The sequence below is a fragment of the Pleurodeles waltl genome, chromosome 4_2 (genome assembly GCF_031143425.1).
Source record: "Pleurodeles waltl isolate 20211129_DDA chromosome 4_2, aPleWal1.hap1.20221129, whole genome shotgun sequence".
In the NCBI taxonomy this organism is placed as follows: domain Eukaryota; kingdom Metazoa; phylum Chordata; class Amphibia; order Caudata; family Salamandridae; genus Pleurodeles; species Pleurodeles waltl.
In genome coordinates this window covers 428832279-428845627 of record NC_090443.1, presented here as the reverse complement: position 1 = coordinate 428845627, position 13349 = coordinate 428832279, and the positions used below count along the sequence as shown (strand labels likewise).

The 13349-nt window shown below is 45.4% G+C and overlaps 1 protein-coding gene across 1 annotated transcript in view; it reads right to left on the bottom strand.

The window, feature by feature from the left end:
• NOTCH3 (notch receptor 3) overlaps positions 1–13349 on the bottom strand; it is a 190294-nt gene that overhangs the window by 35595 nt on the left and 141350 nt on the right. Inside the window, exons 19-22 of the mRNA XM_069231695.1 lie at positions 10987–11188; positions 9741–9894; positions 8996–9180; positions 5351–5483 (exon numbers count right to left, since the gene is read on the bottom strand). Of these exons, the coding sequence (XP_069087796.1) occupies positions 5351–5483; positions 8996–9180; positions 9741–9894; positions 10987–11188 (674 nt within the window). The remainder of the gene's footprint in view (positions 1–5350; positions 5484–8995; positions 9181–9740; positions 9895–10986; positions 11189–13349) is intronic.

Here is a 13349-nt window from a genome sequence, read left to right as displayed (position 1 = left end):
CAAGTACATTTTATACTTAGGAGCACAACGTTCACATACCAGATGAAGAGGGAGGGTGCAAGAAGAAATTCATACTGCCAAATGAATTCTTAGTCAATGCCTCCAGCCCATCCACTTATTTGTATTGAAATACCTCTCTAAATGTGCATGATACCCTTGCTCGAAACACAGAAGACAAATGTCACACAGCTACTTGCTTCAATTTTTAACCACTCATATACTGTTCCGTAAAACTAGCATTTTAAAAAAACGCCCCTCTTCATAAACTCATAATGAACAGATTAATGTACCAAGAAGGTGCAATTCCCTCAAACACCTTTGTGAATTATACAATGTCCATACATTTGTAATATTAAGTGCTCACAGATGCTTTCCGTTTGTGGTTCCGTTTGGTAGGCATCGGGAACATGCTGCACCAGGGCCTCCATTTCCTCCCTCCCAGGTATACATGTCATGGTGAGACACCAACCCTACTGAGTGGGCTTTTCACCACTGAGTAGTTCCCCCATCACCGACCCTTTTCCGCAGTGTCAAGAAGCCTGCTTTGCTTATCCAGGAAGGTATTTCCAGTTGCCGAGGTGGAAGCCCGCTTCCCAATGTATAGAGGGACACCGGGAGATGCCTTGAATTTCCTATCTACCTTGGATGTAAATACCTCTGCCCTAACTGGGTCCTTAAAAATGCCAGGAAATGTTTTGTGCATCAGTTTGAGCATTGGTAGAAACCGGACTGTGCGCTCAGTCTGAGCAAGGTTTTCCACTACAAAGTCATCTTTTTGTTGTATAGTGTACATCTCATCCTTATGATGACGAGCAGCCCTCTGATTCACTGCATGACATACAGTATTATCACGGTGTGGGGGGCGGGGTACTGTGGGTAAAGGCTTGATGGGATAGGGATCAAGGACTGGATCATTTGATTGGTTGATATTATTCATCCCATGGGTCATCACCACTCCTGCCTCCACAGGATGGTTGTATGGGTCCTTCCTCCTCACAATAAACTGCTGGTGTTAGAATAAGAGAGGACTGACCACTCTAGAGATTGTGGAAGAGGTAATGGAGGTGAGTGCCTAGGCGAAGGGAACGATTTTCTCCCCCCCCCCCCCCCAAAAAAAAAAAATCAGCGTTTGAGTTTTGGGTATCAGCTGCAATGTGCTGGAAATTTTCCCAAGGCTTAACGGAAATCTTCCCTGGGACGAGTTGAATGAAAAGTCTCTGCTGCCCTGCACCCTGTTCCTCTGCTAGTCTTTTGAGAATGGGTGCCTCAAGACATCTGATCTCTGCAGCAGAGGCCTGGTCATGGGCCACTATTGTTGGTTGGGCAACAACTTTGACCCCGAAGGTAGATCCCACCTGAGCCTTCCTAGGTAAGGAGCCATGGTGGAGTTCACCGCTTCCTCTGTGGCCTACTCGGCTCTGAGGCTTTGACCTTGTGTCAACTGGAGCCAGAGGGCAGTAGTGCATCAGATGTGGAAGGTTTTGGCATCAAGTGTTTGGGACTGGATGCCAGACTCCCTTGGGAGCAGTGCCCTCCCTTAGTACATTGTTTTGGTGTGTGGGGCATCGGGAACACACTGGGTACCAGGGAAGTACTCACTGCCACCCTACGAGTGTGCTTTGTTTACAGCCTTACTGGTGCCTACAGCAAAGATAACCCCCCCACCCCCATCGGTCTCCCCTTAAGCGGCACTGGACAGTCAGTGAGCTTGGCGTCATTGTAGGAAAGTGCCATCTTTCTGGCAGTTACCCCTACTTTTTACCTGATGTCAGTGTGCTTGGCCTGTAGCTCACTGGGATCCTGACAATTAGGACCCCAGTGACAGTGCTCTCTCCCCTAAATTTAGTAGTTTTTTACTTTTCACACCCACAATTGGAATATTGGTGCACTCCTGAAAGGCCCAACTATATGGTACCTAGGGGTTATGCCACCCATAGGAGCCCATGCAAAGTGTGACTGCAGGCCTGCCATTGCAGCCTGCGTGAACTGCCAAACCTAACCAGTGCACCTAGAAATTATAAGTCACCCCTCTGGTAGGCCCTTCATCCAAAGGGTAGGGTGCATGCCTCTAAGGGTGAGGGTACCCCTGCATGAGCAGGGCACCCCTACAGACCCCAGGCTAATTCCTGAACTCTGCAAGTGCAGGGAAGACATTTTAAGGTATGTAGTGGACACTGGCCAACACGAGTGGTCCAACTACATAATGGCTACTCCAAAGCTAGGAACGTTTTTTTTTAGATCAAACCTGTTGGAATCATGCAACCACATGGATTCCTGTATTAGGTGCATGATACCATGAACTCTGGGGGTTCCCTAGGTGACCTCCCAGATCTGCCTGTTCAGTCTTACGTGGTCCAGCTGTCAGCCCCTGCTGCAGCTGACCCCAGACACTGTTCTGCCCTCCTGCTGATCAGCCAGGCTCAGGTCGGAGGAGCAGATCAAATGATTTCCTGCAAGGGAGAGGTATGACCACCTCTCCCTGTGTATTAAGTGTCTAATGACTAAGGTTGGGTGGCCTCTGTGCTCCACCAGACTGCTTTGAAGGGCACATTTGGTGCACTCCTTGTATAATCCACTTTGCACCAGCTCAGCAACCCCCAGCTCCTTATCTGGTGCAAAACTACACAAAGGACAGGAGTCACTCCCCTGCAACTGCAGGCACCTCAAGGCATAGTCAACATAATGGGGAGATCTGCTGTCCCTGGAGATCTGAAGATCCTGTTTCACAGGTGGTGAGTCTGTAGCATCTTCTGGGTCCTGCTTGTCTTCTATCCAAGTTGGGAGACTGTAGGACCTTGCTCCTGCCACTGGAGCGGCACCCCTGTGCACCACGACTGTTGTACTTGCCAAGACTTGTTGACTCTTCCTCTGGGAGATCTTCAGGCTCCAAGAAGCCCTGGCCCCCAGCACTCTACAAACCGAATATCAGCTCCTCTCCTGCAACGTCAGACCTCTGGTTTGCTGGGCTGGTAATGCCTCCTTGTGGTTCCCTGTGTCCAGCGACTGTGGTTCACTCGAGAGGGCTCCATTGACTTCGGTTAGCCTTTTTGTGTGCTAATTGTGATCCATGACACCCCCACTCCCTGGGTAGAGTCTCCTGGACATTGCTGGCCCCCACAACTTTGCAAACTCCTCTTCTGCTATTTGCACTTGCCAGTGCTTGTTGGTGACCTAGCTGGTCACAGACTCTCCTGCAATCTGATGACCATCAAGGGACTGCTTGCAGGAAACTCCCGGGATCTTCGTCAGTTACTGGACCCCATAGCTGGACTACATCTTCAACCAACTTGTAGGAACTTCATCATTAGGACAGTGGGCATTGCCACCTGCACCACCTGGGCACCTCCTTGGGTGATGGACTCTGTCCCCTTCCTTTGCAGGTCCTCCACGTCAGGTGGAACCCAGGGATGGATTCCAGCCTGTAGCAGTAGCTGAACAATCTGAGGCATCCACAGTCTTCAGAGAGTTAATTCTCCCCCCTGCATCCAGGTCACTGGTGTAGATACTTTTGTCTTTTGGGTATCCTGGGGTAGGGGCACTCTACATCTATCATCTTGCCTACTGATTTTCTCGTGGTCCGCTGGGGAGGGTTCGGAATTTCACAAACTCCAACCACTATTCTCTGTGTTAGTTTATGGGATAACTGACTTACTCCTAGTTGCTGCGGTCACCTACTGTACTTACCTCTGGTAGTCCTGATTGGCCCCTCGCTAACCACCACACTTAACTTGGCTGGAGTCCCGCTTTCACATTCCACTTTTTTAGTATATGGTTGGCCCTCCCCTAGGGTCCTGTATATTTCTATGCTATATTTGTAAGAAAGTCTCTTCTTTCTGGCAAGGTTACCCCCACTTTTTGCCTGATGTCCGTGTGTTTAGACTGTTTTCACTGGGAACCTGATAATCAGGACCCCAGTGATTTTGCTCGCTCCTCCAATTTTGGTTGTTTTGTTACCTCATACACCCCACCATTGACATATGTACGCCTTTAAGTCCCTGGTAGATGGTACTTGAGTAACCAGGGCATTGGTAGACCAAGGGGTCTTCCGTGGTCTGCAGCATGTATTATGCCACCCATCGGAGCCCATGCAAACGGTGTCTCTGGCCTGCCATTTGCAACCTGTGGGGAAAAGGGTGCATTCACCCTTTCACTGTTGGTCACTACACCAGGTCACTGTAAGTCACCCCTATGGTAGACCCTCTCCGGTCCAAAGGGCAGGGTGCAAGTCTCTATGTGTGTGGGCACCCCTGCATGAGTAGAGGTGCCCTACAAACTCCAGTTCCAATTCCCTGGACTTCGTAAGTGGGGGGAAGCCATTTTAGCTACGTACTGGCCACTACCTGTGGTCCAGCTACATAATGGTAACTCCGAACATGGGCATGTTTAGTATCAAACATGTCAGAAACAAATCTAATACTGATTACAGTATTGGTGGCATGACTCCATGCAGTCTGGAGGTCCCTTAGTGAATCCACCAGTTATGCTCCTACCAGTTTTCCAGGGTTTGCGGACATCCCACGCTGCTGCAGCCCCTCAGACACGATTCTGCACTCCTGCTGCTTGACTAGCTCAAGCAGGGGACAGCAGAATAAAAGATATTCCTGTAGGAGAGGAGTGCAACCTTATCTCCTTTGGAAATAGGTGCTACAGGGCTGAAGAGAGGTAGCCTCCTGGCACACCGGGCTGCTTTGAAGGGCACATTTGGTGCCCTCTTCGCATAATCTGGTTTGCACCAGTCCAAGGATCACTAGTCACTGCTCTGGCATGAAACACAAAGGAAAAATGAGTGTCCACTCTCCTTGTCCAGCTCCACCCCTGGGTGGTGCCCAGGTAGCAGATGTCAGTGATCCCTCCTGATAGGTGGTCATCCGAGAGAGCTCCACACTTAGGATGGTGCCCAGAGCACCTCCAGGTGGCCTCTTGGTTCTGCTATCTTGAAACCAAGATTGGCAGATGCCACCAGGTGCATCTGACTGGGCAGGCCAGCCACACTTGCTACAAACAAAATGGTACAGAGATTCTCAAAGATATTTGAGGCAAGCCTAAGCTAAAATGGGTGTTATACAGGATACTTTTAATGGGGAAAACAGTTTCACATCAAGCTCTCATCCCACGTAAGGTAAGCCTCCCTTCTTCCAGTTCAGACAATGAAAAATGCCATGCTCATTAAGTTTAGTGTGAGAACAGATCATTCATATGTTGAACGTTAAATTAATTCTTAGAAAAACAGTGCCTGTTCCATTTATAAAAAGAGACAGTGACCATCCTGGATACAAGAATATGCCGTAGACTTGCAAATGACTACAATAAAACAAAGAACATTATTTCTGTGAGAGAAACGTCATCTTACCCAGAGTTCCTGGTGGGCAGGAACACATATAACGCCCAATCAAGTCAACACATGTGCCTCCATTCTGGCAAGGATGGGACTGGCATTCATCAATGTCATATTCACAGTTCTTGCCCTCAAACCCTGGTGGACACTGGGGAGAAAAGCAAGTATATGTGAGAACTTTATTCTGAAGCATAAAAGACTAGTCCATAGCCCAGTCAACATCCACACCAAACCAAATAATAAGGACACTGCCCCAAACCATCTAGTTCAGCCAAGGACCCAGACAGTAAGAATTCAAATAACACGATGACCAGTAATCCTCATTCGCCAAATGGAAGCGATTCTAATGGAACAAATTGCTAAAGTCTATTTAGTACATGTTAGGTAATTACACCTTGATGCTGACCAGTCTACTTGTAGCAAAGGCTGGAGTTGGCTCCCACTATTAATGTGGCAAGCTCTGAATGTCTGCAACAGTGATGTCTCTTTTTACCAAGGGGCCTCAGTCCTTTCAAGGTGCATACGAAATAAAGTGTTACCTGACTAAGCGTGGAGGATGGAGACGGTAGCAGGAAGTAACACTGACCACTCGTGCATGCTAACAGCAGAATACCCTAGCAATCAATACGCAAGAAAAAAAACAGTGAAGTAATCCAACTGAATCAGATTAGTGAAAGGGCACTCGTTAGTTTTTATTCTTGCTTTCATATAAACTATAATCAACTGGTGGAATAGCCATCAGCCTTTAAGCTGGCCCCGTCCACATTGTAAGCTGCTAATATTCGGAGCCCAACCCAAGCTTAACCCAAGCTCAAAGTGGACCATCCTAAATGGGGGTATGAGAAATCACATTTTTCCATGAAAATTTGCAAAAATTGTGCAAAATAAATTTTGCAGTATCTTGTATGCAAATTGAACGCAAGGGCATACCTTGTGCTCAAAAGCCACGAAGGCATGTAGAAAGGGACTGGATCAAGGAAAAGATGGTCTCCTTTCAGATATTTTCTTCTCGAACCAGTCTACATTGAGCAATTTTCCGCCCAACCTGAACCTAAGCACTACAAAACCGAGCAAAATTTCACACCTGCAGAAGTAGCAGAATTTTACAAACTTCACAGGAACAAGAAAATATTGCACACCCCTAATATTAAAATGGCAAAAGACAAAGATAACTTAGCTGTGAAGCATGCCACAAAAACAGACAGTCGTCCAAAGACTGCATAGGTTAAGAACCGAACGACAAAGGAGGCTATTTAAAGATATTATTAAGAGTTGCCCTTATTTTAAGCACCGAGACTACGCTTTAAAAACATTTTGCTCTAAAAATCAAGTAATAACATAGGAACACACAAAAGTCTCCAAAAAGTTTTTTGGGAAAGCCATATTTTGATATTACAACTAGTACTTTTGGGGTATCCAAGACAGTGTAAAGGTGACCCTTAGATACCGGGATATTACATGTGTAATGCCAATAGTCTAGCCACCTCACTACTGGACAGATTAACTTTGTATGACGCCTAGAAAATAAGCTGATGTCCCATGAAAGGCCCAGAACCAGTGTCAAACCACAGGGAACAGTATTTTCACTGACCTCAGACGTTTGTTAAGTCACCAGATGGACAGTCATTCAGTGAGGTCGTTAGAGGCAAATTGTGCTATGTTTTTGTTATGTGGATAGTAAAACATTGTATGTAACAGAAATAGTTGTGGCACATTTAGTAGACACTTTCACGGATTCTTTATGTACAATGGTGTGTACACTTTTTGGTAACGACAGATGAGCATTTATATTTTTATTTTAAAAAATGCAGTAATTATGTAAAGAAACTGGGCAGACTATTGTGTGGAAGGGTGACCAATTATACTATTAAAATCGTACTCACTGCATTATTATGCCCTGGTATTAATGCAGTGCACTATTATACATCGAGTATTTTCAGGTAGTTTTATGCTGGGCATATCATTACTCCACAGCTCTGAGAAAACAAATCTCCCAGAGTTTGAGAATGAGAGCAAGCCTTTGACAGGACTGCGATTATTTGAACTCCCTTGCACAAAGCGTAAATAAAAGAAAATTCAAAGGTAATAAAAGCAACAATTATTTTTCACAAAATCAGCCATCAGGTAATGTTAAAATAACCCCTTCACCTAAAGGTTCAGTGCACACCTGCCAAAAGAACCAGTGAAAAGCTCACAATCTAAAAAAATCAAATTGCACCTAGAAATGAAGTTGATTATTTTAGTAGGCAGTAAAAAAAAAAAAAAGAAGAAGAAGAAGAAAGTATCCTGCAAGTCAGGCTGGCACTCAGTCTTGCCTGGAGGGGAGTTAACCTTCCAAGGATTAGGCATTTAGCACTAACTCTGCAGAAAGGGGGTTCAACCGGTTTAACGCAACCTGGCGGGTGTAAAGATAAGATCCTGGCTTTAAGCCTAAAATCTGACTGAATTTTATTGAGGGTGCTAGAGTGGTGCAACACTGGGCCAGAATCACAGCACACAGCTGAAGAAAAATGGGGGACGGGCCAAAGCTGTACAAATGCACTACTTGATACAGATTTATTTTCGGACTGTAGTCATAATTGTTAAACAGTAATTATATTATATTGCATGGCATATTAAAACGTACGTTTTGAACCCCCTAGCAGAGAAGGCAGGGACTTTGAGTGAATTGGAGATCAAGAGAGGCAAGAACAAACGCACAGAGAAAAACAAAACGTCTAAAGTATCCAAACTCAACCACTGTACTGCATTCTGGGATAGTGCCATGAACATCATTTAGAGACCACGACCTCTGGCCTCAGAGGTGGCAAAATCAGTACCAGGAGCAGAGGGGCAGCTCTTCCTTTGCAGAGGTCGGTTTGAGCTCCATTTGGAGCTACACTGTCGTTGTTTGCGGTTAGTGTATTATTCACTATTAGTGTATTGACGAATGGAGTACACTTAGCTGGAATATGACCCTTACTGGCCTCTGAGGTAAGTAAGCATACTTTTACTTACCTGGTGTGTGCATGCTAGTGGGTGAAAGTGTGTGAATGTGTAAAAGTGTGTGCAAGCGTGTGTGTGAGTAAAAGTAAAGGTCAAATGGTGTGTGATGTCACTTCCACTACCCCTGGCATTTTGGCGAATTGACGTTCAAGGATAGTGCCACTGGGAAGACAGGGTATCATTTTAAAGACTCGCTCTTCCCTTTTCATAGGAGGGCATGTTTTTAAAAAATGTTTTATAAATCAGACCTATAAAACAGTGTTCCAATGCTGGTTGGAGGAACGTTCAAGGAAAAAGAAATGAACTCTTCCCGAAGAAGTCTGGCCTGTTGGTGGCCACGCAAGAGGGATTGGAAAGAGGTAAATTAAAGCAAATTACCAAAAAGCACAACCTTGTAACTAAGGAGCCAAGATAGGCTTAAATTAAAAATGTTGTTGTACATGTAGAAACATTCCAAACGTGAATGGAGTTATATTAATTGCATGTCTTCGGCTTGCCTTTGATACTTATTTTCATTTAAGAGATGCTAGTGTATCGTCTAGATCCATCAAAGGAAGGGTCATCTACATCCACATACCCTGAACAGCACTCTATAAAATGAAAGAAAGCATGGTTCTATGTGTGTAAGCAATTTATAATGACCCCAGCTTGCCCTCGGCCTTGTGTCCATCTCACCTCACACACGTAGCCTCCTACGTAGCTGTGGCACTTGGCCCCATTGTGACACTGATTTGGCTGGCACTGGTTCACCTCCGTCTCGCAGTAGCTGCCCGTGTAGCCTCCCATGCAGATGCACTGGTGCGTGCTCCCAGCATTGATGCATGTGCCTCCGTGCTCACACAGGTTTTCCATGCTCACCCCTACAGCACAGGGAGAAGGGTATGATGAGCAACAGCCAAAGTATTGAGCATCAAACAATCAGACTGACTTCAGAGATGGCTTCTCTGCCATCCCAAACCATCGTTCAGAAAGAGGAAACAAAAGCAGTATTACACAGGAGTGGCGTCTCAACAGAATCGGTGTTTTAAACGAAAACATGTCAACTAGCGATAGAAAAAACAAGCAATACACCTTCATACTGCGTTTTCTGCTGAATTCTAGCTAACATGAAAACGGTCTCCAGGTGCTACTTTCCATTACTGGTCAATAACCAAGTGTGAGCTGGATTTCAACCATCAGGTAGTAGACACCAGATCCTTCTGTCTATTCCAGTGACCATCTGTCTGCAAGACTCCCTACCTTATTAACTTCCTGTAGGAGAGCTCTCCCCAACACCCCACCCGTCCCTGCCCACCCAGGCTACACCCTCTCACCATTCCTGCCATAAACATTCCTAGTTCTCTGTTCTTGTCATTTGCTGTAATTCATTCAGGTTATTTCACGTGTGCAGACAAAGGCCACACCACGTTTAGTCTCTCACCTCTCCTGGCTGCTGCCACCATGCAGGAAACACTGGGGATGTCGCAGTATGGACCGGTCCATCCCCCAGGACATTCACACTTGAAGGAAGCCCCAGTCTGCTTGCAGCGCCCCCCATTTTGACAAGGAGACCTGTTGCACCAGTCCAAGTAGTTCTGGGAGTAGGAGGAGACAATAGGTTACTGGTAATCAGAAGCATCCCCCCAGAACCAGCCACATTTACTGAAGACACACAAAGTCAATGTGATCCACTCTCCTGCAATAGCACCCACAAAACGTGCACAAAAGCAAAAACGATATGCTACTCTAGAGAGCAGGAGTCTGGAAAGGCAGACCTGAAGATATTATGTGGCAGCAAGAGGGAAGGTCGGAATAGTAAGGATTAGCAGATGTCTGTGTCAGACACCTTATTCCAGTTCAGTCTTTCCTTCAGCAAACCATTGTAATTTGTAGTCCAATTGATTCATCAAGTAGAATGGGAACTGCAACTCCAGAATGCACGGATTGCTAATCTAGATCAGGACTGGAAAAGGGTGTCCCTAATTACATACAATCATCTGTATGCTAGGAGGCTGAGTAAAGCAGTGGGGTCGCAGGACGCTCAGTAGTGACAACAATTTGTTGAGAGGGGCAGCGCATTGCACCACGAGGTACAGATGTAAAGTCGAGGGATGATGGTAAGGCTGGAACAGAAATTCACTTGGGAAGAGAGACCTGGACTAGAAGAGATCTCAGCGTGGAGGTATAGCAGGACAGGTAGTGATGCAGGGCCTTTCAAGACAAAGGTGGGGTAAAAAGTTGGCGTGAGAATGAGGCAAGGCTTTTCATCAGGACAGGAAGAGATGTCTTACCTGAGGAAAGTGTAGAAGTGAAATTGGAGGTTAGGATGTGCCACCGAAGCTGGGAGGTAAAATAGGAGAAGATGCCTTTCTTCCCGGCAGGGTGACGGAACAAGGAATCATACTTCCCTTCTCAGCAGTCTATTAGAAGCAGAATGGGAAATGCTGCTGTGCCTCTATAGGGTGATGGAGGGTAGTATGTGACGTGATGGCTTACCCTCAGCATGGTGCTGTAACTCAATGGGACATGATGCGATGTAAAAAGCATCATGTTGTCCCATCCCTTCCAGACAACTCTGCCAATGTGATCCTCTTACCCATCAAAACAAAGTAACTGGTTTTCGATAACTTACTAGAATGGCACATCCAAAATAAATATAAAAGAAGGCAGTCTGAGTGGTGCAATACCTGGCACTGGCTGCCCGTATAACCCTCTTGGCAGGTACAGCGGTACGACTCTACTCCGTCTATGCACACCCCTCCGTTCAGACAAGGCCGCGACTCGCACTCGTCTATCTCGTGCTGACAGTTTGAACCGGTGAAGCCCGGGCGGCAGGAGCAGATGTAGGCGTTGACACTGTCTATGCAAGTTCCACCATTGAAGCACGAGCTGTAGGGCAGAAATGTAAGCGTTGAAACAAGCATGCTAGCCTTCACGTCTCCGATCACAAGGCTAAGGCGGACATTATACCAGCTATGCCTGTTTTCTCACTCTACCATGGATGTGCAGCCCATAATGTTGGATGACTCTACAGAAAGAGCCAGTAAGCCGAAACAATGGTTATTTACAAGTTGTGCCTTCAACAGGAAGACCAGCCCATCTGAATCACTTAGCAGCTCCATAAGATAACCCCGAACCTGGAAAGAAAGTTACTTAACAGTATCAATACTTTTGAAGCTTCAAAGATCATATTTCCTAAGAAGGTACAAAGTCTGCTATCTTGTGGTTAAAAAGTTTCAAGTTAATGATCGTCAAACTAGGATTGGCTGAACTTCCTGCAAAATGTCGACACCAACACATCTACCTTTAGACCTCCTTTCACCTATGATTGTTGTGAGCAGGATAGGATCGGCTGACCATGTCCCTCCATAGGATGATGGGCAGTGCATTTGAAATCCTGGTCTTTTAACCTGTAACTAATTGTTATGAGGTGTCCAAGTCAAATGAGTTCACTGGAAGCAAGCTTGGACTGAAACAGCCAGGCTGCGTTAGGCCTCACACGTAAAGCCAGTACTGGAAAAACAGTACTTGGGATGGAATGAGGTGACCACCAAACGTTTAGTGTGAGGGTAGAAACCTGGAAAAGGACTGCTTGCCGTGCTTATGAACGTTTCCTCATGTCAGCACTTACATAATGATGCTTACTGAATTTATGGGTTTAATTTTAATTTGGCATTATAAATGTGCTGAAAGGGAACATCTCCCTTGAGTGCTTTAGTTGCTCATCAAGTGCTTGTAGAACATCCTCTTTGCTCACCATAGATGCTTTTCCTGCATATCTGCAAAACGAAGAACGTATCTGTCTTTTCAATCTAAAATATTTGTCTTATACGAGTAGTTAAACTCTTTTCCAGATTGGTCTCCAGACTAAGTAAATCTGTAGGTCTCTGATTTACAAAAAAATAAAAATGTCTCTTATCTGTAACAATCAGTTTGCAGCCTGATACTTGGACATTAATGCCCACCAAGAAGCACAAGTCTGGCAAACTGTTCTTTAAAACTTTGCTGAAATGTCTGCCACTCCAGCTAACCTCTTTAGGCAGGATGACCCTGATCTTTAGTTCATGCAGGGTATGTGATCTAGTGAAGCACATGCCACAAACATAACACATTACTTACCTGTAACAATCGACAGGTAGGTAATGTTTATAGTGCTGCAGATTCACATCCAACGACCCCCGATGCGAACTAGAGCTATGACATTTAAACATAAATATTCTTTCAACTCTATTTTTATGTTATTCTAGTATACATAGGCTGCCCTGATTCTCATTATTACACCTAACTTACTGTCACTTGTATGGGAAAACACAATCCGAGATGGAGTCTGTTGAGGCGCATTGAAACCCTTCAAAGAAAACCACATTTCGTGCCACATCCACTCCCAACAGTACATGGCAGGAGCGTGCAAAGCTTTTGAATGTGCGCACTACAAGCTACAAACTGACAGGTAATGTTTTCTTTCTCCTATGCTCTTATTGGCACACTCATTGTTTATTTCCCATTGTCCGCTTGATTTAGCAAAACATGAATCTTTAAAAGATTCCAATTTTGGAGAAGTAGAGTTATACATAATTAACTGGATTGTCATACCAACCATAAGCACAAGGACCTCTCACATCTTGAATATATCCTTTTGGTTCTGTTTAGGTGGAGTTCTTAGTGCAGTGACTGGGCTGAATTGGCCTATATGGCTGCTTTTACTTTGGTGTCCGGGCCTATTTTTTGCGTCCACCTATGTGCAGAAGATACTTTGTGAGCTAGGAAAAATATGCGGGGGCATCGACTTGAAGAAGCTATAGTGTAGGCCATGTCCAGCATCTGTCTTGCAAGGCTAACCTATACACACAAAAAACACAGTGTAGAGAGTGAATTTAAATGGAACTCAGTAACCAATATTGGTTACAAGAGTTAAATAGGATGCCCCTGCTCAAGAGGGTGGCCCAGCGCAGCTCAGGGGCCAAGAACATAACGTGTTTATGAATCATACTTGTGAAGAGTAGAAAAGAACCAGTATCTGCTTGTTATGAGGGTACTTCGGAGTTCCAGG